The 24,486-nt window shown below is 40.5% G+C and overlaps 1 protein-coding gene across 17 annotated transcripts in view; it reads left to right on the top strand.

The window, feature by feature from the left end:
• The window catches only part of LOC118363680 (transient receptor potential cation channel subfamily M member 4-like), a 269,567-nt gene that overhangs the window by 73,838 nt on the left and 171,243 nt on the right, over positions 1-24,486 (top strand). For 2 of the 17 annotated variants that reach the window (XM_052486160.1, XM_052486158.1), the window contains exon 24: positions 1,500-1,632. The exons of 13 other annotated variants lie outside the window; for them this stretch is intronic. In XM_052486160.1, coding sequence (XP_052342120.1) covers positions 1,500-1,632 — 133 coding nt within the window. Of the gene's footprint in view, positions 1-1,499; positions 1,633-3,734; positions 3,808-7,793; positions 7,888-15,320; positions 20,001-20,993; positions 22,981-24,486 lie in introns of those variants that run through there. 2 more of the 17 variants (XM_035744800.2, XM_035744809.2) reach the window with 2 other exon arrangements.

The following is a 24,486-nucleotide window of genomic DNA, read 5'->3' as shown; positions in this document are numbered from 1 at the left end:
TTCAATGAATGGTGGAGCTGAGTTTGCCTTTTTTTCCAAAATTGAATTTGAGGTGCTCCAAAGATTTTTACAATCATTCATTGAACCTTTGTTTCATAGTATAGTTTCTTCTTCATTTTATTCAGTTTGGTCATATGATTTCTTAATTTGCAGTACATTCACCAAGCAGTTGGGCAGCCAGACTTTTTTTTTCTTCAAACATAACATTTTTCAATTCCTCATCAATCCACAGGGATTTAACAGTTTTTACAGTACTTTTCTTAATGGGTGCATGCTTAATAGTAACTGGAATAAGCAATTTCATAAATGTGTCAAGTGCAGCATCTGTTTGCTCCTCATTACCCACCACGGACCAGCAAATATTCTTTACATCAACAACATGCGGCAGGGTAGCCTAGTGGTTAGAGTGTTGGACTACTAACCGAAAAGTTGCAAGTTCAAATCTCCGAGCTGACAAGGTACAAATCGGTCGTTCTGCCCCTGAGCAGGCAGTTAACCCACTTTTCCTAGGCCGTCATTGAAAATAGGAATTTGTTCTTAACTGACTTGCCTAGTCAAATAAAGGTAAAAAAATCACATAGGAATCATTAGAAAATGTATTGTATGACCTTTTATACACTATATTAGGCCCTGCCTTTGGAACTTTGGTTTCCTACATATGGTTACTATACTGTGACCACTACATCTGATGGATCTGAATACTGCTTGCAAGCTTATTTCTGCAACATTAGTAAAGGTGTGATCAATACATGTTGATGTGCTGTTTGTAACTGCCCTGGTAGGTTGACTGATAACCTGAACCAGGTTGCAGGCACTGGTTACAGTTTGAAGCTTCTTCTTGAGTGGGCTAGCTTGATGAAAGCCAGACAATATTTAAATCACCCAGAAAATATACCTCTCTGTTGATATCACATACATTATCAAGTGTTTCACACATTATCCAGATAATGACTGTTAGCGCTTGGTGGTCTATATATAGCAGCTTCCCACAATAATGTGATTTAGGTGAGGCAGATGAACCTGTAGCCATATTACTTCAACAGTTTTTAGGCAAAGACTAGAAGGACTTTCCATATGCCAGTAATTTCCTTTAAAATCTGTGAAGGTAAGTGAACAAGTGCACACTTCGGGAGGCCGTGTCTTCAGATGAGAGGCCATGTCAGTGGCATATCTACCCATTCCAGTCCCAAAATAAACCTTAGATATGAAAGGAGAGATTATTGGGACACAACCTCTGTCTGACAGTGAGGTTAACATGCTAACTACTGGTTTCCTACTACAGGAGGTTGGTGGCACCTTAAATGGGGAGGACGAACTCGTGGTAATGGCTGAAGAAGAATCAATGGAATGGTATCAAATACATCAAACCATGTGTTTGATGCCCTTTCATTCGCTCTGTTCCAGCCATTATTATGAGCCATTCTCTTCTCAGCAGCCTCCTGTGCTTCCTACCTCACGCTAAGCATCAGCACGACTAATACATTTCCCACCTCTGTTAGTATTGGAGCTGACGGGGAAAGCAGCTAACAGGTTAATGACATGGGAGGCCATTCAGAAGGAAAACTTCCTGACAGCCCAGAGCAAGATCCAGAGAGGGAGCGACTCGGAGAGGCTCAAACGGATGTCAGTCAAGTGAGTAAACCTTTACACCCGCCCTCCAGTTAGGATCCATCTCTCTTTCAGCATTTTTCTTTACCAATTTAACTACAGCCTTTTCTAGATAATGTGGATATTTATTGATATTATGAATATATTTATACTTACATGTTACAGTAGCCTACATATACATGTATTGTATACATTTAAATATTTATATATTTTTGTCCAAATAATATATTTTATATACTTTAATATACAATATGTACTGTACTGTAATATTTTTATTATGTGATGTTGTACGATCAGGTCCAAAATGATTGGCACCCTTGATAAAGATGAGCAAAAAGACTGTATAAAATAGATCATACAAACACTGAGGCTGAAACTTGGCCGCAAGTAGATCTTCCAGTAAGACAATAACCCCAATGCACACATCAAAATCCACAAAGAAATTGTTATTAACTTACCACAAAATCAACATTTTGCAAATGACCCTCTCATGCTCCGGTCTTGAACCCCATTAAAAATCATTGTTTTGAATAGAAGAGGGCAGTCGATAAGTGCAGATGAAGGATATCAAGGATCTGTAAAGTTTCTGTATGGAGGAATGGTCTAAGATCCCATCCAATGTGTTCTCCAATCTCATAAAACATTTTAGAAAAAGGCTCAGTGACATTATCCAAGTTTCAAGTTTTATTACTCGTATGTGCGGGATATACATGGTATACATCATCCAACTAAATGCTTATTTGCAGGTTCCTTCTGGACAATGCCACAACAATAATAAATAATAAAATATAAGAATAAAATCAAAGTTCATGACTCGGTAGAATAAACATTTTTAGGGTGGTATATAATATTTGATTTGTAGTCTAATATTTACACTTGTTTTGGGGAAGTGGGGGTTTGGGGGTCAAGTGTTTAAATTGTGCACTATTTAGCAATCATAATAAAAGTCTGGTAGCAGCAGTTGTGATGTGTGTGTAGCATGAATGTGTGTGTGCGCGAGTGCATGTGTGCTAAGGTGTGGAGAATCAGAGCAGGTGTTCAGTCCAGTTCCAAGTGTTCAGCAGTTCAGCGATGTGAATCGGAGCATGTTACCTTGTCTGCTTGCTGAAGTCAACAATCAACTCCTTTCTTTTGTTGATGGTGACGGAGAGGTTGTTGTCCTGGCACCACAATGCCAATTATTTGACCTCCTCCTTATAGGCTGACTCATCATTGCAGGTTAACCATGGTGTCATCAGCAAACTTGATGATGGATTTGGTGCCATACAAAGCCACGCAGTTGTGGGTGAATAGGGAGTACAGCAGAGGGTTGAGGACACACGCCTTGAGGGCCCCTGTGTTAACAGTCAGTGTGGAGGTGTTGTTGCCAATCCTCACAGCCTGTGGTCTGCCTGTCAGGAAGTCCAGTTGCAGAGGGTGGAGTCCAGACCCAGGGCTCTGAGCTTGGTGTCGAGCTTGGAGGGAGAATTGTGTTGAATGCTGAACTGTAGTCAATGAACAGCGTTCTCACATAGGTATTCCTCTTGTCCTGATGTGTTATGGAAATGGCATCTTCCGTGGATCTGTTGGAGTGGTAGGCAATTTGGAGTGGATCCAGTGTGCCTGGCATGCTGGCCTTGCAAGGTGAGGTACAGATGTAGAATCTTAATTTAAGACAGTTTGCTACAGAATGAAAATAATCCTTCAGCAACAGCAAATGTGAATTATTATGTGGATTATAATTAATGAACATTTGTGTAGTGGTTGATATGTTTTTCGTTAGGACAAATCAATTCCAATTTCTAGGTAGACATTCAACTTTAGAAGCCTTTTTAAACCTCAAATACATTACAAGTTTACATTTCCCGCTGTGCAGGAAAATTCACAGCAACCAAAGTGATCAAATTAAGATCCTACATCTGTATTGAAAACAGGGGTTCCAATAATTTTGACCCCTATATTTTAGAGCAAAACAAATATTTTTTTTGTTAAACAAAATCTCTTTCTCTGAGTAATTGTATTAGTGTAAATGTTTTGCAGGCAATATAGCTCTGTATTTGTGTTCTTTATCTTATAGTATTTTTTTGCTTATCTTTATCAAGGGTGCCAATAATTTTGGACCTGACTATGTGTTTACTGTGTGACAGGGTGGACAGTGTGCTGAAACAGATGGCTGAGACAAGGGATCATGATCGCAGACTGAGGGCTCTGGAATCGGAGGTCAGGCTTACATTTTGTTCCGACATTCTATTTATGTGTTTGTGTGTGTGATTTAGATTTTGTACATACTGTATGTCTCACAGTCACAACATGTTTGTGTGTGTGCTTGAGTGTTTCCACCAGCAGACGAAGATTGAGAAGGGGCAGGGTTGCTCCAGCTCCCTTGGCATGTGATTGTTGCTTGTGATGCCAATTGAGTCATTCGTTATATCAAATTGAGGTGTGTGTGTGTGTTTTCAAGTTTTATTAATCGAATGTACAGGATACACATGATACACCGTCCAACGAAATGCTTACTTGCAGGTCCTTTCCTGACAATGCAATTAAATGGCTCAGGGCATCAACAAAGGAACTCCATTTCTGTCTGTCTCTGGCCATCTTCTCCACCGTGCCCCAGCTGTGCTGATTTTGTTGGAGCTTGGTCTCCATTGTTCTACGCCACGTTGTCTTGGGCCTCCCCTCTTACATCTGCCCTCTGAAAGCCAATAGACAGCTATTCTTGGGATAGAGTCTGTACTCTTTCTCAGGACGTGTCCAATCCAGCTCCAGCAGCGTCTCTTGAACATGGCATCGATGGCTTCCTGCTTAGTTTGCCTAAGGAGGTCGGTCTTTGATATTGTGTTTGGCCAGAAGATGTCCATGATTCTCCAGAGACAAGTGGTGTGGAAGGTAGATAGTTTTTTCGGGTCTTCTGTCATTTTCCAGCATTCTGAACCATAAAGGAGAGTTGGCAGTACACAGCTCTGGTATAGTTTGTATTTGTGCTATATTGTCCCAATTTCCAGAATTCGTGGAACTTCATAAAGATTGCTCTTGCTTTATTGATTCTGGTGCAGATGTCTTTGCTGGTGCTTCCATCATGGCATATGGTTAATCAATCAATGGTATTTATAAAGCCCTTTTTACATCAGCAGATGTCAAAGTGCTATACAGAAACCCAGCCTAAAACCCAGGTCAGGGAAACTGTTGCCCTGTCCGACGATACCCCGGACAGGGCCAACCAGGCACGATATATCCCCACCCACTTTGCCAAAGCACAGCCTCCACAACACTAGAGGATATCAACAGACCACCAACTTACTACCTTGAGACAAGGCTGAGTATAGCCCACAAAGATGTCCTCCATCACACAAGCCTGATGGGGGCGCAAAACCGGACAGGAAGATCTGTGACTCAACCCACTCAAGTGACGCACCCCTCCTAGGGACGGCATGGAAGAGCACTAGTAAGCCAGACACAGCCCCCATAATAGGGTCAAAGGCAGAGAATCCCAGTGGAGAGAGGGGAGCCGGCCAGGCAGAGACAGCAAGGGCGGTTCGTCGCTCCAGTACTTTGCCCGTTCACCTTTGCACCCATTGCCCAGACTACAATCAATCACAGTACCCACTGAAGCGACTTCAGTAAAGACTTAAAGGTTGATACAGAGTCTGTGTCTCTCACATGGACAGGTAGACCATTCCAAAAAATTGAGCACTATAGAAGAAATCCCTGCCTCTACCTGTTTGCTTAAAAATGGGGACAATAAGGAGGCCTGCATCTTCTGACCGTATTGTACGTGTAGGTATGTATGGCAGCACCAAATCAGAGCAAACCCATGTAATGCTTTGTAGGTTATCAGTAAAACCTTGAAATCAACCTAGCCTTAACAGGAAGCCAGTGTAGAGGCAAGCACTGGGTAGTATGATCACATTTTTTGGTTCTAGTCAAGATTCTAGCAGCTGTATTTATCACTTACTGAAGTTTATATGATCCTCCCAAGGTAAGTAAAACTGTGGGTTAACGCTCCTGTTCCTTGATTTTGGCTGCTTTTGCTGTGTTGATGTTGATGGGCATGACCTTTGTCTTGCTGTAGTTGATAACCAGGCTGGCTGACTTGCTGGCCAAAGGACTGAACTCTGTCAGTTTTATCTTGTAGATGTTGGTGTATGTGTGTGTGTGTGATAAAAGAGTAAGGTCATCGGTGAAGTCAAGGTCTTCTAGAGAAGAGTACAAGGTCCATCATATTCCTCTTGCCTGATCTTCTGTTGTTCGCCAAATGAACCTGTCTATTGCCCGATTGAAGAGTAAGTCTGACATCACACAACCTTGACGAACTCCAGACTTCACAGCAAAGCTCATGTTTCTCATTCCCACAGTGCATGAAAAGTTGCTTGTAGAACTGTTTTATGATGTTAACAACATGGGTAGGGATTCAATAAATTCTTAAGATCTTTCATAGGCATTCGCAGTGAATGCTGTCAACAGCCTTCTAGAAGTCAATAAAGTTGAGTAGAGTTTCCATCTGTATATCTCCTTCCTCCCCTGAAACCTGCTTGTTCATTCCTAAACACTTTCTCTATAGCTCAAGACATCCATTGTATGATAATCTTGCAAAAGATCTAGCTGGGAACGGATGTGTCACCCCTTTTTTGGTTGGTGGGGCAGTGTTTATGTCTAGGTCTTCTGGAGCAGCTTCAGGTGTGTTAATTGAACCTCTCTGAAATGTTCTGTCAATCTTGCTTCATGTTCATTTGTCTGTAGTCAGGAGATTGCCTTGCATGTCTTTGATTTGAATATTTGACTTGAATTTTCTGCCACAGATTAGGTTAGTGATTTTGTATACTTTTCCTTGCCAGCTGGTTGCTGCTGCTTTTTCAGCTGCACTTGACAGCTCCTCTAGGTACTGCTCCTCCAATTTCTGTTTTGACCTCTGTGATTTAGCATCTGTTGTTTTCTTTTTCAGGTCCCTTCTTTCCGCAATCATTTCCCATGTTTCTGGGGTGATCAATTCATTGCGTTGCCTTCTTCTGTGTTCTATGGTTTTCTTGCTGCTTTCACTGTAAGCTTTAACCACTTTCTCCCACTATCTGACTATATTTCCTTCAGTCACCTCATCTTCTTCACCTATGTTCTTTGAAAGGGCTTGATACTTGTTGCGAACTTGCATTATGAAGGTTTTCTTGACGGTTTAATCCCTCAGCATGCCAACTTCAAATTTTGTTGTTCCTTTTGTCGGTGGTCTTGAACAGTTCAGCTTTAGTTGATGTCGGCAGTCACAAGACGTCCCTCCCGCACCTTGACGTCCCTCAGCGAGATAATCCACTTGCTATTGATCATCAGGTGGTCAATCTGGTTCTTCTCTCTTCCATTAGGAGAGTACATTGTCAGCTTGGATATTCTTGTGGGGAAACAAGCTGCCACCAATCACCAGGTTATTTGTGACACAGAATGTTGCCAGTCTCTCACCGTTGTCATTCATCTCTCCACAGCTGTACTTCCCCATTGTTCTCTCGTAGTTTGCGTTGTCGGTGCCAACCTTTGCATTCAGTTATCCGATGACGAAGAGCAGGTGTTGAACAGGTGCCTTCTAAACTTCAGATTGGAGGGTGTTATAGAACAGACATTTTTCTTCATCTTTGACATAGTTTGTGGGATGTTTACTCTACCCCTTTCTGTAGGATGATGGAGACACCTTCACAATGTTGTCCATCCTTCCATACAGAGTGTAGTGCTGTTTCTCCAGTGCTGGTTATTGCGGAACCAGAGCAAGTCCACCTGGCTTTACTCGCTCCCAGGATCTGTAGCTTGTATCTTCTTATTTCGTTGGTAACCTGTGCCAGCTTTCCGGACTCAACCATTGTTTTAACATTCCATAAGCCAATGTGCAGTTTGTTTTTGGTGTTCAGTGCTCCCATCTTCACATAACCAGTTTCCCATAGGCTTTCACTGATGGCGATCAGACAAGTCTGGGACTCTGGGAGATCTTAGCATCCAGTTGAAGGATTGTCATTTGTTCATGTAGCACAAAGGTTTTACGGTATGATGTTGCTAGCCCCATGCCCAACCATGCACCATGTTAGATTCTTGAAAATGTATCGAGAATGTCTTGGAAGGGTGTTCATAATTTAATGGTAGCTACATTTAGCTGTGAGAGAACAAGCTTGCACTGGAATATATTTAATTGAACTTGACTCTCAAACTACATTTTTTTAACCATTCTTTCCCAGTTGGAGTATTGCTCCAGTGCACTCAGCTGGATAATGGAAGCACTCTCACAGAGCAACATGGTCAAACCCACTCGACCACCGCCAACACCTAGAGGTACCTCCCAATATACAGTGCATACGGAAAGCCTTATTACAGCCTTATTTTAAAATGTATTAAATTGATTTTTTTTACCCCCTCAATCTACACACAATACCCCATAATAACAAAGCAAAAACAGGCTTTTAGAAATGTTAGCAAATGTATCAAATAAAACTGAAATCTAACTTTATTTGTCACATGCGCCAAATACAACCTTGGTGTGAAATGCTTACTTACAAGCCCTTAACCAACAATGCAGTTCAAGAAAGAGTTAATAAACTATTTTCTTCAACCAAATAAACTAAAGTAAAAAATTGTAAAAAGTAACACAATAAAATAACAATAACGAGGCTATATACAGGGGGTACCGAGTCAATGTGTCAATGTAATTTGTACATGTAGGTAGGGGTAAAGTGAGTATGCATAGATAATAAACAGCGAGTAGCAGCAGTGTAAAAACAAATGGGAGGGTTGTCAATGTAAATAGTCCAGGTGGCCATTTGATTTATTGTTCTTATGGCTTCGGGGTTGAAGCTGTTCAGGAGCCATTTGGTTCTAGACTTGGTGCTTCGGTACCACTTGCCACGCGGTAAGCAGAGAAAACAGTCTATGACCTGGGTGACTGGAGTCTTTAACAATTTTTTGGTCTTTCCTCTGACTCCGCCTAGTATTTAGGTCCTAGATGGCAGGAAGCTTGGCCCCAACGGTGATGCAACCAGTTAGGATGCTCTTTATGGTGCAGCTGTAGAATTTTGAGGATCTGGGGACCCATGCCAAATCTTTTCAGTCTCCTAAGAGGGAAAGGTGTTGTTGTGCCCTCTTCACGACTGTCTTGGTGTGTTTGGACCATGATAGTTTGTTGGTGATGTGGACACCAAGTAACTTGAAACTCTAAACTGCTTCACTACAGCCCCATCAATGTTAATGGGCACCTGTTCCTGCCCACCTTTTCCTTTAGTCCACGATCACCTCCTTTGTCTTGTTCAGATTGAGGTTGTTGTCCTGGCACCACACTGCCAGGTCTCTGACCTCCTCCCTATAGGCTGTCTCATCGTTATCAGTAATCAGGCTTACCACTTTTGTGTCATCAGCAAACTGAATGGTGTTGGAGTTGTGTTTGGCCACGCAGTTGTGGGTGAACAGGGAGTACAGGAGGGGACTAAGAACGCACCTCTGAGGGGCCTCGGTGTTGTTGATTAGTGTGGCAGACGTGTTTTTGCCTACCCTTACCACCTGGGGGGCGGCCCATCAGGAAGTCCAGGATCCAGTTGCAGAGTGAGGTGTTTAGTCCCAGGGTCCTTAGCTTCGTGATGAGCTTTGTGGGCACTGTGGTGTTGAACGCTAAGCTGTAGTCAATGAATAGCATTCTCATATAAGTGTTTATTTTGTCCAGGTGTGAAAGGGAAGTGTGGAGTGCAATAGAGATTGGGTCATCTGTGGATCTGTTGGGGCAGTATGCGAATTGGAGTGGGTCTAGTGTACCGGGATGATGCTCTTGATGTGAACCATGACCAGCCGTTCAAAGCACTTAATGCCTACTGACGTGAAATATTAAATTTACATAAGTATTCAGACCCTTTACACAGTTCTTTGTTGTTGCACCTTTTGCAGCGATTACAGCCTTGTTAATCTTTTCCTTGATCCTGACTAGTCTCCCAGTCCCTGCCACTGAAAAACATCCCCACAGCATGATGCTGCCACCACCATTATTCACCATAGGGATGGTGCCAGGTTTCTTCCAGACGTGACGCTTGGCATTCAGGCCAAAGAGTTCAATCTTGGTTTGATCAGACCAGATAATCTTGTTTCTCATGGTTGAGAGTTCTTTAGGTGCCTTTTGGCAAACTCCAAGCGGGCTGCCATGTGCCTTTTACTGAGGAGTGGCTTCCGTCTGGCCATAAAGGCCTGATTGGTGGAGTGCTGCAGAGATGGTTATCCATCTGGAAGGTTCTCCCATCTCCACATAATAACTCTGGAGTTCACTGTCAGAGTGACCATGGGGTTCTTGGTCACTTCCCTGACCAAGGCGCTTTTCCCCCGATTGCTCAGTTTGGCCGAACGGCCAGCTCTAGGAAGAATCTTGGTGGTTCCAAATTTCTTCCATTTAAGAATGATTTTGTTTTGGTCTCGGCGCTCTACGGACAATTCCTTTGACCTCATAGCTAGGTTTTTGCTCTGACATGCACTGTCAACTGTGGGACCTTACATAGACAGGTTTGTGCCTTTCCAAATCATGCCCAATCAATTGAAATTACCACAGGTGGAGTCCAATCAAGTTGTAGAAACATCTCAAGAATGATCAATGGAATTAGGATGCACCTGAGCTCAATTTCGAGTCTCATAGCAAAGGGTCTGAGTACTTATGTAAATAAGGCATTTGTTTTTTATTTTTAATACATTTGCAAAAATGTCTAAAAACCTGTTTTTGCTTTGTCATTATGGGATTGATGAGGAATATTTTTTAGTTGATCCATTTCAGAATAAGGCTGTAACATAACAAAATGTGGGAAAAGTCAAGGGGTCTGAATACTTTCTGAATGCACTGTATGTCCCCACAACCTTAATGCTGAGAACACGGTTAATAAACACTTTTCAGTCAGTCATTCATTCATTCATTCATCTCCCAAATCTCTTCTCCAGAGTTTTTAACCAACATAACAATAATGTACAGTGGTTCTTCCTTTAAAAGTTACGAGCTTATGTCGCAACCGTTTGTGGTATAATGGTGGCATTCTGTCATTGCACCACACTATCACACGGGGGAGTTAGAACGCTGATCTATCGGTAGTCTAAACTGTGGCAATTAATGGAGGCGTTTTCAGTCTTTGAGTCTCTCCTCTGGCAATAGAGTTCTGCATCAAACAACAACAACTGTCTGTGGTCCTGGAGTTAAGATGGAACTTGGGTAAATACAATGGGGGAATTTCACTTGACATGTGGACTGACAATTTCCCCCCAAAAAAGGCACGGTGTGCTTTTGGTATCTCTCCCTCTAAAAACCGAAATACATCATTCTAAGTAACAAACTGGCTTTATTTCTAAATGAGTAAGAATGTCTCACCCCATGTTCAAGAATGGCCTTTTTCTCTTTATTCAGATTACAATCGCTCACTTTCAGTTATTTGCAACGAAATCATCTCCAAATTATAATTATTTTTTAAACAAGCCAAAATTGGTTGCAATTTCAGTTGACTTTTTTTTTTAAAGTAAGGAACTTGTCTGTCGGCCCTGCATTCAAGATCAAAATTGGTTAAAGAAAATTGTGATGAATAAAAATATATTCTACCGTCTCTTGCGCATTTAATTTTCCTTTCATAATGCATCCTTATTTACAAAGCGATTATTATTGTCAACCCTCCATTATAATTATATAAAATCCCCTTAGATATTTTCACAGACCAGATTTGCCCTAACGAAAAATGCCCCTTGGATATTAATTTGGAATTATCCAAACCTCTCTATTGTATTATTGGCGGAAGAGTCACGTCATTGGCGGAGTGTCAGGCGGCATTGGTGGAATTGAAGATGGCGAGGAACGAGATGGAGTCACAATCCATGCCAGGCAAACATGCAGATCTTTATTTTAACTACATTTTAGTTGCAACACGTTCAATCAGGTTCAAATCAGGTGACCTACGTAAATACTTTAGGCGACATGAGTCTCACTAGTGTTGAGTAATGTGCTGTTAAGTGTTGTAGTTCTTTAAAAAAAAAAAGGTTATTTAACCTTTTATTTTACTATATAAAGGTCAACTTAGTCTGCTGGCGTCTTGACCCAGTTTATGCCCTCATTTGCAATGCAAACCATAACGAATTGCTATGGGAATAAATGGAAGAGACACAATGTGGTCCCAAAAATTCCTCTCTGACATAGGGTCCAGCATATCTCTTGAAGATGTCATTGGATGTCTCGTCAGCTTGGATCCATGCCTGGGCCTGCAGTATGAAAAGTTTTTTGTTTGTCAGACAAATCATTGGGTCGAAACTACAGAACAGTACAAAACAAGAGAACACACATCACATGGTTAATGTTTTGGATAAAAAACGACATATGTAATAATAATTACAATGTCTTACAGAGCCTTTCCATAAGTCCTCTCAAGTTTCTTCAACTGTCTTCTGACTGTGATTAGAGCGCTGTTGATTGCCTTTGCCGATCGCTCATCATTCATCCATAACAAATTATTATGGGAATAAGATTTCACTGAAATACAGAAATTTTGGAGTAAAGTAGGCTAATGAAGGCAACAAATTGTTGCTTACTGGAACACCCAAAGTGATCCAATTGTTATAATAGGATTTGAAGCAATAGCTTACCCGTGTGTGGTCAACTATTTCAGCACCATTTCGCACTGCTGTGAAACAAGCATGGGGACTGGTCTTGATAAATCAATGAGATTTTTATTTTCACTGAATCTACGTTTGGGTATTGGTTAGTCTCCAATTAAGGTGTGGAAATGTTAGGAGTATTTTGCTCTTAGTCGCCTACTTCCGACCGTCACTTTGTACAGCACTATATTTTCCTAACGGAAACCCCGAGGGTTTTAATATAATAATAATATATGCCATTTAGCTGACGCTTTTATCCAAAGCGACTTACAGTCATGTGTGCATACATTCTACGTATGGGTGGTCCCGGGAATCGAACCCACTACCCTGGCGTTACAAGCGCCATGCTCTACCAACTGAGCTACAGAAGGACCATGTTTTGAAGGAAGGTTTTGTTTTTCTTGGAATAGAAACACCATAATATTTATCAAATTAAGCAAAGTTTCTTAAAATCAATCCCACATACTGTGTTCTTACAAACAAAAACAAAAAAATTATCTAGTACAATCAATATTAAATACTGTCAAATGCCATCTGGTGGTCAAACTGGCACTAACTAGCGTTAATGGCAACAATGGCTGACTCTTAAATAACGTGCCATAGAATTCTGTGGCAGCCTGCAAGGTGTGCTGCAGTATGACAACTTTTAAAGGAAGAACCACTGTATATAAACCCTGGATTGCTGATGCTTTGTATTGGCCAATGAGATGCTTTGAAGCCACCAGTCTGCCATATTGGCACTCCTCAGAAAAGCAGTCCTCCATAGGAATGAATGGAATTCTACAGTATTTAATTTAAATGTTGAGGACACAATTACATGCATTTATTTTTTTGTTGTAGTGGTGACAGTAACATTAGTACTTTCTAAAAATATACACTACCATTCAGAAGTTTTGGGTCACTTAGATGTCCTTGTTTTTGAAAGAAATGCATTTGTTTTTGACACATATATTGTCCTAGAGACATCATAATGCATACTTTTAAATTATGTTATGGGAGCTAAACATAAAATATATACACTACCGTTCAAAAGTTTTGGGTCACTTAGAAATGTCCTTGTTTTCGAAAGAGAACCACATTTTTTACCATTAAAATAACAGTGTAGACATTGTTAATGTTGTAAATGACTATGACTGCCTAGAAGGCCATCATCCCAGAGTTGCCTCTGGCGTTGAGACTGGTGTTTTGCGGCTACTAATTAATGAAGCTGCCAATTGAGGACTTGTGAGGCATCTGTTTCTCCAAGTAGATACTCTAATGTGTCCTCTTGCTCAGTTGTGCACCAGGGCCTCCCACTCCTCTTTCTATTCTGGTTAGAGATGGGTTACTCTGTTCTGTGAAGGGAGTAGTACACAGCGTTGTACGAGATCTTCAGTTTCTTGGCAATTTCTCACATGGAATAGCTTTCATTTCTCAGAGCAAGAATAGACTGACGAGTTTCAGAAGAAAGTTCTTTGTTTCTGGCCATTTTGAGCCTGTAATCGAACCCACAAATACTGATGCTCCAGATACTCAACTAGTCTAAAGAAGTCTTCTTTAATCAGAACAACAGTTTTCAGCTGTGCTAACATAATTGCAAAAGGGTTTTTCTAATGATAAATTAGCCTTTTAAAATGATAATCTTGGATTAGCTAACACAACGTGCCATTGGAACAAAGGAGTGATGGTTGTTGTAAAATGGGCCTCTGTGCGCCTATGTAGATATTCAATAAAAAATCTACCGTTTCCAGCTACAATAATCATTTACAACATAACAATGTCTACACTGTATTTCTGATCAATTTGATGTTATTTTAATGGACAAAAAATATGGTCTTTCAAAAACAAGGACATTTCTAAATTACCCCAAATTTTTGAACGGTAGTGTATATATTTTATGTTTAGCTCACATAATATAATTTAAAAGTATACATTAATGTGTCAAAAACAAATGCATTTCTAGATTTTCCCACATTTTTTTTTACATCGATTGGGGAGTGCCAAGATGGATGTGAGGTGGTTTCAAAACAGCACCCCCTCTAAGTCTAGTGTATATATGTAAATCGTTGGTAGATACAGCCAAATGATACTATACAAAACAACAGGGTACACTTAAAACTGACAGGTTTAAGCATAATACTGTTGTAATGCATATTAAGATTAATATGTACACTGAACAAAAATATAAACGCAACATGTAAAATTATGGTCCTATTTTTCATGAGTTGAAATAAAGTACCCAGAAATGTTCCATATGCACGAAAAACATACTTCTCTACAATGTTGTGCACATTTGTTTACAACCCTGTTATTGAGCATTTCTCCTTTGCCAAGATAATCCATCCACCTGACAGGTGTGGCATATCAAGAAACTGATTAAACAGCATGATCATTACACAGGTGCACCTTGTGTTGGGGACAATAAAAGGCCACTCTAAAATGTGTAGTTTTGTCACACAGCACAATGCCACAGATGTCTCAAGGTTTGAGGGAGCGTGCAATTAGCATGCTGACTGCAGTAATGTCCACCAGAGCTGTTGGCAGAGAATTGAATTGTTCATTTCTCTACCATAAGCTGCCTTCAACATTGTTTTAGAGAAGTTTGCTGTAGGTCCTACCGGCCTCACAACCACAGACCACCGCATGGCATTGTGTGGGCGAGCAGTTTCCTGATGTCAACATTGTGAACAGAGTGCCACATGGTGGTGGGGTTATGGTAGGGGCAGGTATAAGCTACGGACAACAAACCGAATTGCATTTTTATCAATGGCAATTTGAATGCACATAATACTGTGACGTGATCCTGAGGCCTATTGTGAGGCCCATTTTGTTTTTTAAGTTATCTGTGACCAACAGAAATCCATAGATTAGGGCCTAATTAATTAATTTAAATGGAATGATTTCCTCATTTAAACTGTAACTCAGTCAAATCAATGAAATTGTTGCATGATGCGTTTATATTTTTGTTCAATATATGTATATACACAATCTTATTCAGTTTTGTCCTTTTTGATTTTGATAATTGTTTTGTATTTTATCTGATTGTGATTGAACGGTTTGCACAATGTCAGCGTCTGTAGAAATTTGAGGCAAAAGTCAAATGTCTTGTCCCTTCTCTGTTTTTTTCTCTCGTTCTCCAGAGCCATTCCCTACCCCCTCCTCTTCCATCTGATCCTGTCTTTGTTTACATGCCAAGCCATTCAGGGTCACTGAAAGGAAAAGTTGAAACGCTGTTTCTTTCCACTTCGGCTGCTTCTTTATCAACAAGGGACCACTGCTGCCAATTGTTTTTGTTGCCATTTTAAATTGTCTTTATTCGTTAAGGTTGTGTATTTCATTTTTAAAAAGACAACAGTTGGAACCAGGGGAAAGGGCTGTTGAATAACTTTTTTTTTATGAGGGCTATGTTTTTTTAAGGGGTAATGTGATATACTATGTATTTGTCAAATACTTTTTTGCACAATTTTTTTTTACTTTTTGAAGTTTACATGTTTTATATTGGGTATTTGTCACTGCATCTAGACCAGTCCTAGGTTCATAATGTACATTTTGTGTTAGAGGTATCTGACATATTTTAGGACATACAGTTGAAGTCAAAGTTTACATACACCTAGCCAAATACATTTAAACTCAGTTTTTCACAATTCTTTACATTTAATCCTAGTAAAAATCCCTGTCTAGGTCAGTTAGGATCACCACTTTATTTTAAGAATGTGAAATGTCAGAATAATAGTAGAGAGAATTATTGATTTATTTCTGCTTTTATTTATTTCATCACATTCCCAGTGGGTCAGAAGTTTACATACACTGAATTTGTATTTGGTAGCATTGCCTTTTAAATTGTTTAACTTGGGTCAAAAGTTTTGGGTAGCGTTCCACAACCTTCCCACAATAAGTTGGGTGAATTTTGGCTCATTCCTCCTGACAGAGCTGGTGTAACTGAGTCAGGTTTGTAGGCCTCCTTGCTCGCACACGCTTTTTCAGTTCTGCCCACAAATTTTCTATAGGATTGAGGTCAGAGCTTTGTGATGGCCACTCCAATACCTTGACTTTGTTGTCCTTAAGCCATTTTACCACAACTTTGGAAGTATTGTTTGGGGTCATTGTCCATTTGGAAGACCCATTTGCGACCAGGCTTTAACTTCCTGATTAATGTCTTGAGATTTTGCTTCAATATATCCACATAATTTTCCTCCATGATGCCATCTATTTTGTGAAGTGCACCAGTCCCTCCTGCAGCAAAGCACCCCAACAACATGAGTCTGCCACCTCCGTGCTTCATGGTTGGGGTGGTGTTCTTCGGCTTGCAAGCCTCCCCCTTTTCCTCCGAACATAACAATGGTCATTATGGCCAAAATGTTATATTTTTGTTTCGTCAGGTCATAGGACATTTCTCCCAAAAGTAAGAACTTTGTCCCCATGTGCAGTTGCAAACCGTAGTCTGGATTTTTATGGCGGTTTTGGAGCAGCGGCTTCTTCCTTGCTGAGCGGTCTTTCAGGTTAGAGTCAATATAGGACTCGTTTTGCTGTGGATATAGATACTTTTGTACCTGTTTCCTCCAGCATCTTCACAAGGTCCTTTGCTGTTGTTCTGGGATTGATTTGCACTTTTCGCACTAAAGTACGTTCATCTCTAGGAGACAGAGTGCATCTCCTTCCTGAGCGGTATGACGGCTGCATGGTCCCATGGTGTTTATACGTGCCTACTATTGTTTGTACAGATGAACGTGGTACCTTCAGGTGTTTGGAAATTGCTCCCAAGGATGAACCAGACTTGTGGAGGTCTACAATTTTTTTTTTTTTTTTTGGCTGATTTCTTTTGATTTTCCTATGATGTCAAGCAAAGAGGCACTGAGTTTGAAGGTAGGCCTTGAAATACAACCACAGATACACCTCCAATTGACTCAAATGATGTCAATTAGCCTATCAGAAGCTTCTAAAGCGATGACATAATTTTCAGGAATTTTCCAAGCTGTGTAAAGGCACAGTCAACTTTGTGTACGTAAACTTCTGACCCACTGGAATTGTGATACAGTGAAATAATCTGTCTGTAAACAATTGTTGGAAGAATTACTTGTGTCATGCACAAAATAGATGTCCTAACCAACTTGTTAAAACTATAGTTTGTTAACAAGAAATTTGTGGGTTGGTTGAAAAATGAGTTATGACTCCAACCTAATTGTATGTAAACTTCTGACGACAACCGTAGATTGCTGTATTCATTCTTAATTAATTCTGCTTGCAGTCAGGTCCAGTATTAGTCACGTCTGTATTACATTTGTTTCCAACCACTAGAGCTCTGCTACCCGAGCCCGACGGGGCCCAACATTATACATTCGGGTAGGGTCTGTTTTTCTTTATCAATAACTAGGGTATGGCTCGGGTATCACAAAATTGATCACCATCTTTTTGAAGCTGAGCCATTTGCTCATGCTCTGCTACGCAGTAGAGTCATTTCTGACTGATATGATGACATGGTGTCAGAATTGCTTCAACCTCGTCAAATATAAATCAGGAGAGATTATTTAACAGAAAAGAATAATGTACCTTGAGTTTTGAGCAGAGCAGTCCAAGCGGAGCCATTGTTATGGATATTCCCCGACTCAGAGCACAGGGAGCGAGTGACAGACAGAAGAGCAGCTAATGTTTTTACTAACGGGAAGTTATTTCGGGTTTCATTTATAGAGTTTTAAATGTGGCAGAAGCAATCGGGTCTTGGTAGGTTAGGGCCTAAATGTCACAGGCAAGGGTAGGATTTGGGCTTAAAATTCCTGCCCGTGCAGTTCTCTGCAATACAACTCATGTACAATGCATTTGACACAATGGATATTTTTGTGATACATCTGAGTTCGTCTGGATAAAGAATTTGACACAACCACCACAACGGAAAAACTTTGTTATATAACAACAGTTGCATCAAAAGGGTTGTGTAACCCAAGTGTGTACAGGGCCGTTGTTACACTATTGGCCATTCATGTCATTTTAGCCATGTTCTGCATTGAAAGGATAGAAGGCTTTTGTAACTTCTCAGCTGAAATGGGTCATGTGGAATGGCGTGATCAACACATACTGTATAACACGTAGTCACATTTCCTAAGCATTAAGTTGCCTCGCTGTCTTTCCATCTTGCATACCCTGACTCATATGTGTGTATCATGTTATGCAGCTTCTGATCTTGTACTTCAATTCAATAATAGCCATACTCAGTTGTAGAATTGTGATGATTCTGTAAGGTTGATCCGTAAGGAAGTACCATTTAGTATTAGTATAACCCATATCTGCAGTGATGTGACCAAAACATATAAATGTGCTACAGGGTTACAGACTGTGCTATACTAGCCAACTATACAGGACATGTATTTTAACTTGACTCTTTTTGTGAAACCATCATTTACATTTTTTTTTTACTTGATTTACAGATTTTCAGATATAACAACAAAAATAACACAACCCAAACCTCTCATTCTCCCCTCCCTCCCTTCACTCCCTCCGAAGCCTTCTATAAAAGTAAGTTAAAAAGGAAAGAAAAACATAAACAAACAGTATTAGAAACAAAAACAATGGTTAAAAAAAAGTTTTATATAAAAATTATTATCGGAATAAATGGCCACTAGAACAGACATCACTGCTTACCAAACTATGCAAGTTACACTAAGTAAAAGACAGGCTCTCCACTTATTGTATTAATGGGAGACCAGGTTAAGTTAAACCTTTGTCGGGACCCATGCACAGTGTACCTAACCTTCTCCAGAGGCAGAGATGACATCACCTCCTTAACCCACTGCATAAAGGAGGGCGGCTTTGCAGACTTCCAGTGAAAGGGGACAAGGTGGCGAGCAAGCAGCGAGGTAGCATTCTGGTCTAGGGGATGTACCCCAAAAATGGCAGTGACTGGGTTGGGGCTAACAGTTGTATTACACATATGTGAGAGTGCCTCAAAAATGGTGTCCCAGAGGCCACTCAAAGATTGGCATGACCAAAACATGTGTCTCACAGTCACTGAACTCTGGTGGCATCTCAAACACTTGGCATCAACATTTAGGTATATTTTTACCAATCCGTCATTTGAGTAATGGAGTCGGTGCAAAATTATAATGTGTGGATATGCTCAATACTTTGTGGCCATATATCATCGGGTAGCTCGCCACCTATGTCTTGCTTACCTCCAATGAATGACAGCTCTTCCTCTGGCCCTATGTTTCTGTGTGTGTGCGTATGTGTGTGTGTGTGTGTGTGTGTGTCCAGGCTGCATGGTAGGTGTCAGGCTACGAGCTGTTGTAAAGTTAAAAAAAAAATAAAAAAAAATATAAAGTCTAAATAAAACATAATAAAAAGTACATTTGAATGACACTAAGTGGCAGTGTTTTTACAACTAATGCCGGTTTGCCTGAGGCTGATGCCATGCATGTGTTTGTACACATGCATATACACACACTCTCATTCAAATAAACACATACAATAACACACACATACATGTAATAGTGCCAGACATGCACACAAACATATACAGTTGTGTGCATGTCTGGCATTGCCGTTATGATTTTAGTTGTCCTTGATGTCCTTTGTTTTATATTATTATATATTATTTGTTTTATCATATTATTATTTTTTTACTTGCATTGTTGTTTGCTGTTTTCTTCTGTCTTTTCCTTTTTTCTCTTTAGTTCATTATTTTGGTTGTTGGTGCATTGGGGTGTTCTTGGTGGTGGGGAATGGAATTATTATATTTTTTAAATATATACACTGCTCAAAAAAATAAAGGGAACACTAAAATAACACATCCCAGATCTGAATGAATTAAATATTGTTCATGATTCTAGCTCAATAGTCAAATCTGTGTAACTGATTTTGGCATACACTATGTGGGATTTTATGTGATTCATTCCGATTTTAATTATTGTCATTTGAATTTCAGTTAGCTCGGGACTCGGCACATTATGTGTGAGGTTCTTCAAAGCATCAAATAAGTCAGAGATCCAGTCATCCAAGGTAAATGAGTCAGAGAACCAGACGTCCAATTCTCAGCTGAAAACAGATATAACCAGGCAAATAATGTAAATCAGAGAACAAGGTGGATATTGAGAGGCTTTTTAAAGACTTACTGTGTATGTATCTTTTAAGACCATAATGCTTTCACATGAAAACAAATACTGTGTTAGTATTGAAGTAAAACAAAATTCGAAATGGTTGCTTTTGGAGCTAAAACAATATCTAAAAGTTGTAGAAGAGGACAAACAAGAACATAATAATTTGCTAGCAAAGGCCATTTCCACCTGTTAATGAAATTCCTGTGTGTTTTGCAGCTAAAACCAAATTCACACTCTTATCTATTTCATGATAAGTTGTAAGTTTGTCATTTGCATGAATTAGCAAGAGACCAGTCTTAAAAACAAGTTCAGCATTTATTCTTGATGAGTACTGACCCAAAATACAAAGAACATTACATTTTAAAGAGGGAACATAAAATGACGTCATCAGTTTCACACTCTCTCCCATCCTCACAATAGCGTAGTATTCAGGTCTGGAGATATTCTACTCCCCTCATAAAACTACATTCCAAACTGTCTAAAAGATATACTTTTCTCCACTAATGGAACACAACCCAAACATTCTTATCTGTCTGAAAAGCTATATCATCTCTCCACCTTAAACCCGCAAGGTACAGACAATTTATTTGTTTTTACTTACATTTTCAGTAACAGCTTAACCAAGAGCCCATACATTTCATATCATAACATAATAGTATCAGAATAAATGGTTTTAATTTAAATGTATACATTATTAATCACTTCATCTATAATTTCCTTCAACAGTTACATTGATGCCTGACAAAGAAGCGACATCGTAATTTAATTTTGATTGTTGGACCACCAAAAATAGCAGCAGAGTATGTCAACACGGAGAAGGAGAAACCTTCAAATGTTTTATGGCTGGCTGTGAAAGAGTCAGCAAAGGCTTTCCATCCATTTTAAGAGACCGAGAAGGAGATCGGCAAGCAAGAACGGCTATGCCTTACTCAAAAGAACAAGCATTACCCAGGATTGAACTAATGCTTGTCCTAGTGCTGAGAAAAAGCTGAAATCATTCCTGGATTAATGTCTGTTTACTCCTTGGCTCGTAATGTCATAACTCATGCCATGGCATAAAGGCTTTAAGTTTAATCTTATCTACTTCCAGTCAGTGGCAGTCAGTGCCATTTAAGATGAGGGAGGACAATAATTTTTATGAGGATGGTTTTATTTCTATTTACAGCGTATGTGACCCGATTCAGGAATCTAGGCGCATGTCGCAAATCACGACTTCACAGGAGAGCCGTTTGAACGTAAAAATATATTTTTTATCAAAATGCGTTTTTTTTGCAGAGATGCCTTCTCGAACATGTGAACTTTCATGTGCCTCAAACTTGTATGCCATCTGTAAATATGAATAAAATTGAAAAAGCCAGCAACCTTCCCGCTAGCTATGACAATTGGTTTGTATTGCTAGTTAAAGCTTGCTGTCAGCTAGCCAGTTGGAGTTCATAGGCTGGATTGCTAATGTTATCCTGTGGATTAGGATTTTAGTTCATTCTTTAGCTAGCTAGTTAACCCTTAACGTTACATGTCTAAAAAAAAAGACCCCAAGTTAGCTAGCTAACGTTAGAAGAGGTTAGATGGCTGGCTGTGAATGCTATTCATTGACGACAGGTGGTAAGGGTAGGTAACAACACATTCGCCACGCTGATCCTCTACACTGGTGCCACTCAGGGGTGCGTGCTCAGTGCTCACTCCTGTACTCCCTGTTCACTCATGACTGCACGGCCAGACATGACTCCCAACACCAAGTTTGCCAATGACACAACAGTGGTAGGCCTGATCACTGACAATGATGAGACAGTCTATAGGGAGCAGGTCAGAGACCTGACCGTATGGTGCAAAGGCAACAACATCTCCCTCAACGTGATCAAAACAAAAGAGATGATTGTGGACTACAGGAAAAAGAGGACAGAGCACGCCCCCATTCTCATCAATGGGGCTGCAGTGGAGCAGGTTGAGAGCTTCAAGTTCCTTGGTGTCCACATCACCAAAAAACTAACATGGTCCAAGCACACCAAGACAGTCGTGAAGAGGGCACAACAAAACCTATTCCCCCTCAGGAGACTGAAAGGATTTGACATGGGTCCTCAGATCCTCAACAGGTTCTACAGCTGCACCATCGAGAGCATCCTGACTTGTTGCATCACTGCCTGGTATGGCAACTGCTCGGCCTCTGACCGCAAGGCACTACAGAGAGTGCGAACGGCCCAGTACATCACTGGACCAAGCTTCCTGCCATCCAGGACCTCTATACCAGGCGGTGTCAGAAGAAGGCCCTACAAATTGTCAAAGACTCCAGCCACCCTAGTCATAGACTGTCCTCTCTGCTACCGCATGGCAAGCGGTAGTAACAGAGTGCCAAGTCTAGGTCCAAGAGGCTTCTAAACACCCAATCTGTAAGACTCCTGAACATTTAATCAAATGGCTACCCAGAAAATCTGCATTGAGTACTGTAATTGCAGTTGTCGCAGTGACATCATGCACATTCTATTGTCGTTATGAAAAAGTATAAACACAAAAATGACAGGGTGCATGACATCAGCAGCCTGGTGGTCCAAAATAGCATGAGTGATGTGTTTTTAAACCAATAAACCCATCAGTTAAACATTTTTGGGGGGCCTAACATTGTATCCTGATTTGAATTTGATGCAGGTCATGTTGTTCTTCAAATTACCGTTTCTGGTAAACACACTATATCAAATAAAATCAATGTTTATTTGTCACATGCACAGGATTTAGAAATTGTAAATTGTACAGTGAAATGGTTACTTGCATCGTGGAGTCTTTTTGTAGTAGCTAGCTAGCTACAGTGTCATTCATATTCCATTCACACAGTGAAGTTTACGATGAATAGGTTTAGGCTACTTAATACACATTTTTACGACAAATTTTCCATATACCCATCTTGAGGTTTTCTACCACCTAGCCTATGAATAAAAATGTATGACGTAGGTGCACAGGTCGAGAGAAACTCGAGTAATCAAGGTGACAGACATTGACACATTCAATACCACCTTGCACAATCTTTCCTGCGTCTAGCTGATCTAGGGTGTAATCATGAGTCAAACACTTGCAAACGAGAGTTTCTATTGGACAAATTCAGGTATGCTTATCCCCGTTTCGTTCTGTTTAAGAAACGTTTTTTCAAGAGAATCGGCATAATGACTACACACCTGATTAAGCACAAACACAGTTCACTTTCATAGCAGCCAGATTGTTGTATAATTGCTTTTTGCATCTACTCACTCTCTTCCGCTCACCTTTTACCTTTAAGTGATTTACTATTGTCATGACTGTCCTGTGAGGATCCAGATGGGTCGAATCAGCTTTGCAGTGGATGATTTCGGCCAGACCCCCTCTCAACCACAGAAGGGAAGAGAAGGGGGCTGCTGGGGGGATTGAGTGCTCACACCCTGTTGTAAATCAAGATCATTCAGCTATCTCCCTCTCCAAATTCACTCAGGAATGTGTTTTTGTTTTACAGACATTTGTCCACCGGACACGTCGCGTGCGTGAGCATCGCAAAATAAATGTAGAAGTCCATGTTATTCAATTATTGCACCCACACTGCTTGCGCGCACCAACGAGCGTCTGCGACGCCAAGTGCTAAAATAGAACTCATTCCTATTTCTGACGCAGATCGCGAAGCAAGTACTGCCTCTCCCATCTCCTCATTGGTTATACCCAGGTGGGTGATTGAAAGATTAACTGTTTTGCCGGTAGCCGTGGTAATACAATGAAAGTTTAGATACGATCACCATATAAATTCAACGATGAAAAGGCCTGGAAGAAGGAGAGATGACTAGAAACGATTCGGGTGGCCGTTTTATGTGTGGACTAATTGTCGGAGTAGAGGACCTTGTGCATTACAGGTAAAATAACAACTCGATGTTTATCTCCCAGGACAAATTAGCTAGCAACAGCAAGCTAGCTAAATATGTCGACCTGCAGCTCATGTCCAAAGTGGTTTGAATTCTGTAATCTCAAGGTAGAGGTAGAGACGATAGTCACCTCCCGGACAATCACTGATGAGCTCCGTAGTTCTGTTCAGGACTACAGAACGGGTAGCCGGATGCCGGGCGACGGCAGAGGAGAGCAAAAAGGCCAAACACCCTTTCCAAGAAGGACTGGTTCTGACAGAAATAAATGAAGAACCAAGACATTTACACAAAAACATTAATGATTTCGTACTCCAAACGGGCAGCAGTTTGTGTGCAAAGTATCTGATTAC

Source organism: Oncorhynchus keta, chromosome 3, assembly GCF_023373465.1.
Source record: "Oncorhynchus keta strain PuntledgeMale-10-30-2019 chromosome 3, Oket_V2, whole genome shotgun sequence".
In the NCBI taxonomy this organism is placed as follows: domain Eukaryota; kingdom Metazoa; phylum Chordata; class Actinopteri; order Salmoniformes; family Salmonidae; genus Oncorhynchus; species Oncorhynchus keta.
The sequence above is the reverse complement of the archived record's forward strand: the minus strand, read 5'-3'. Positions and strand labels throughout refer to the sequence as shown.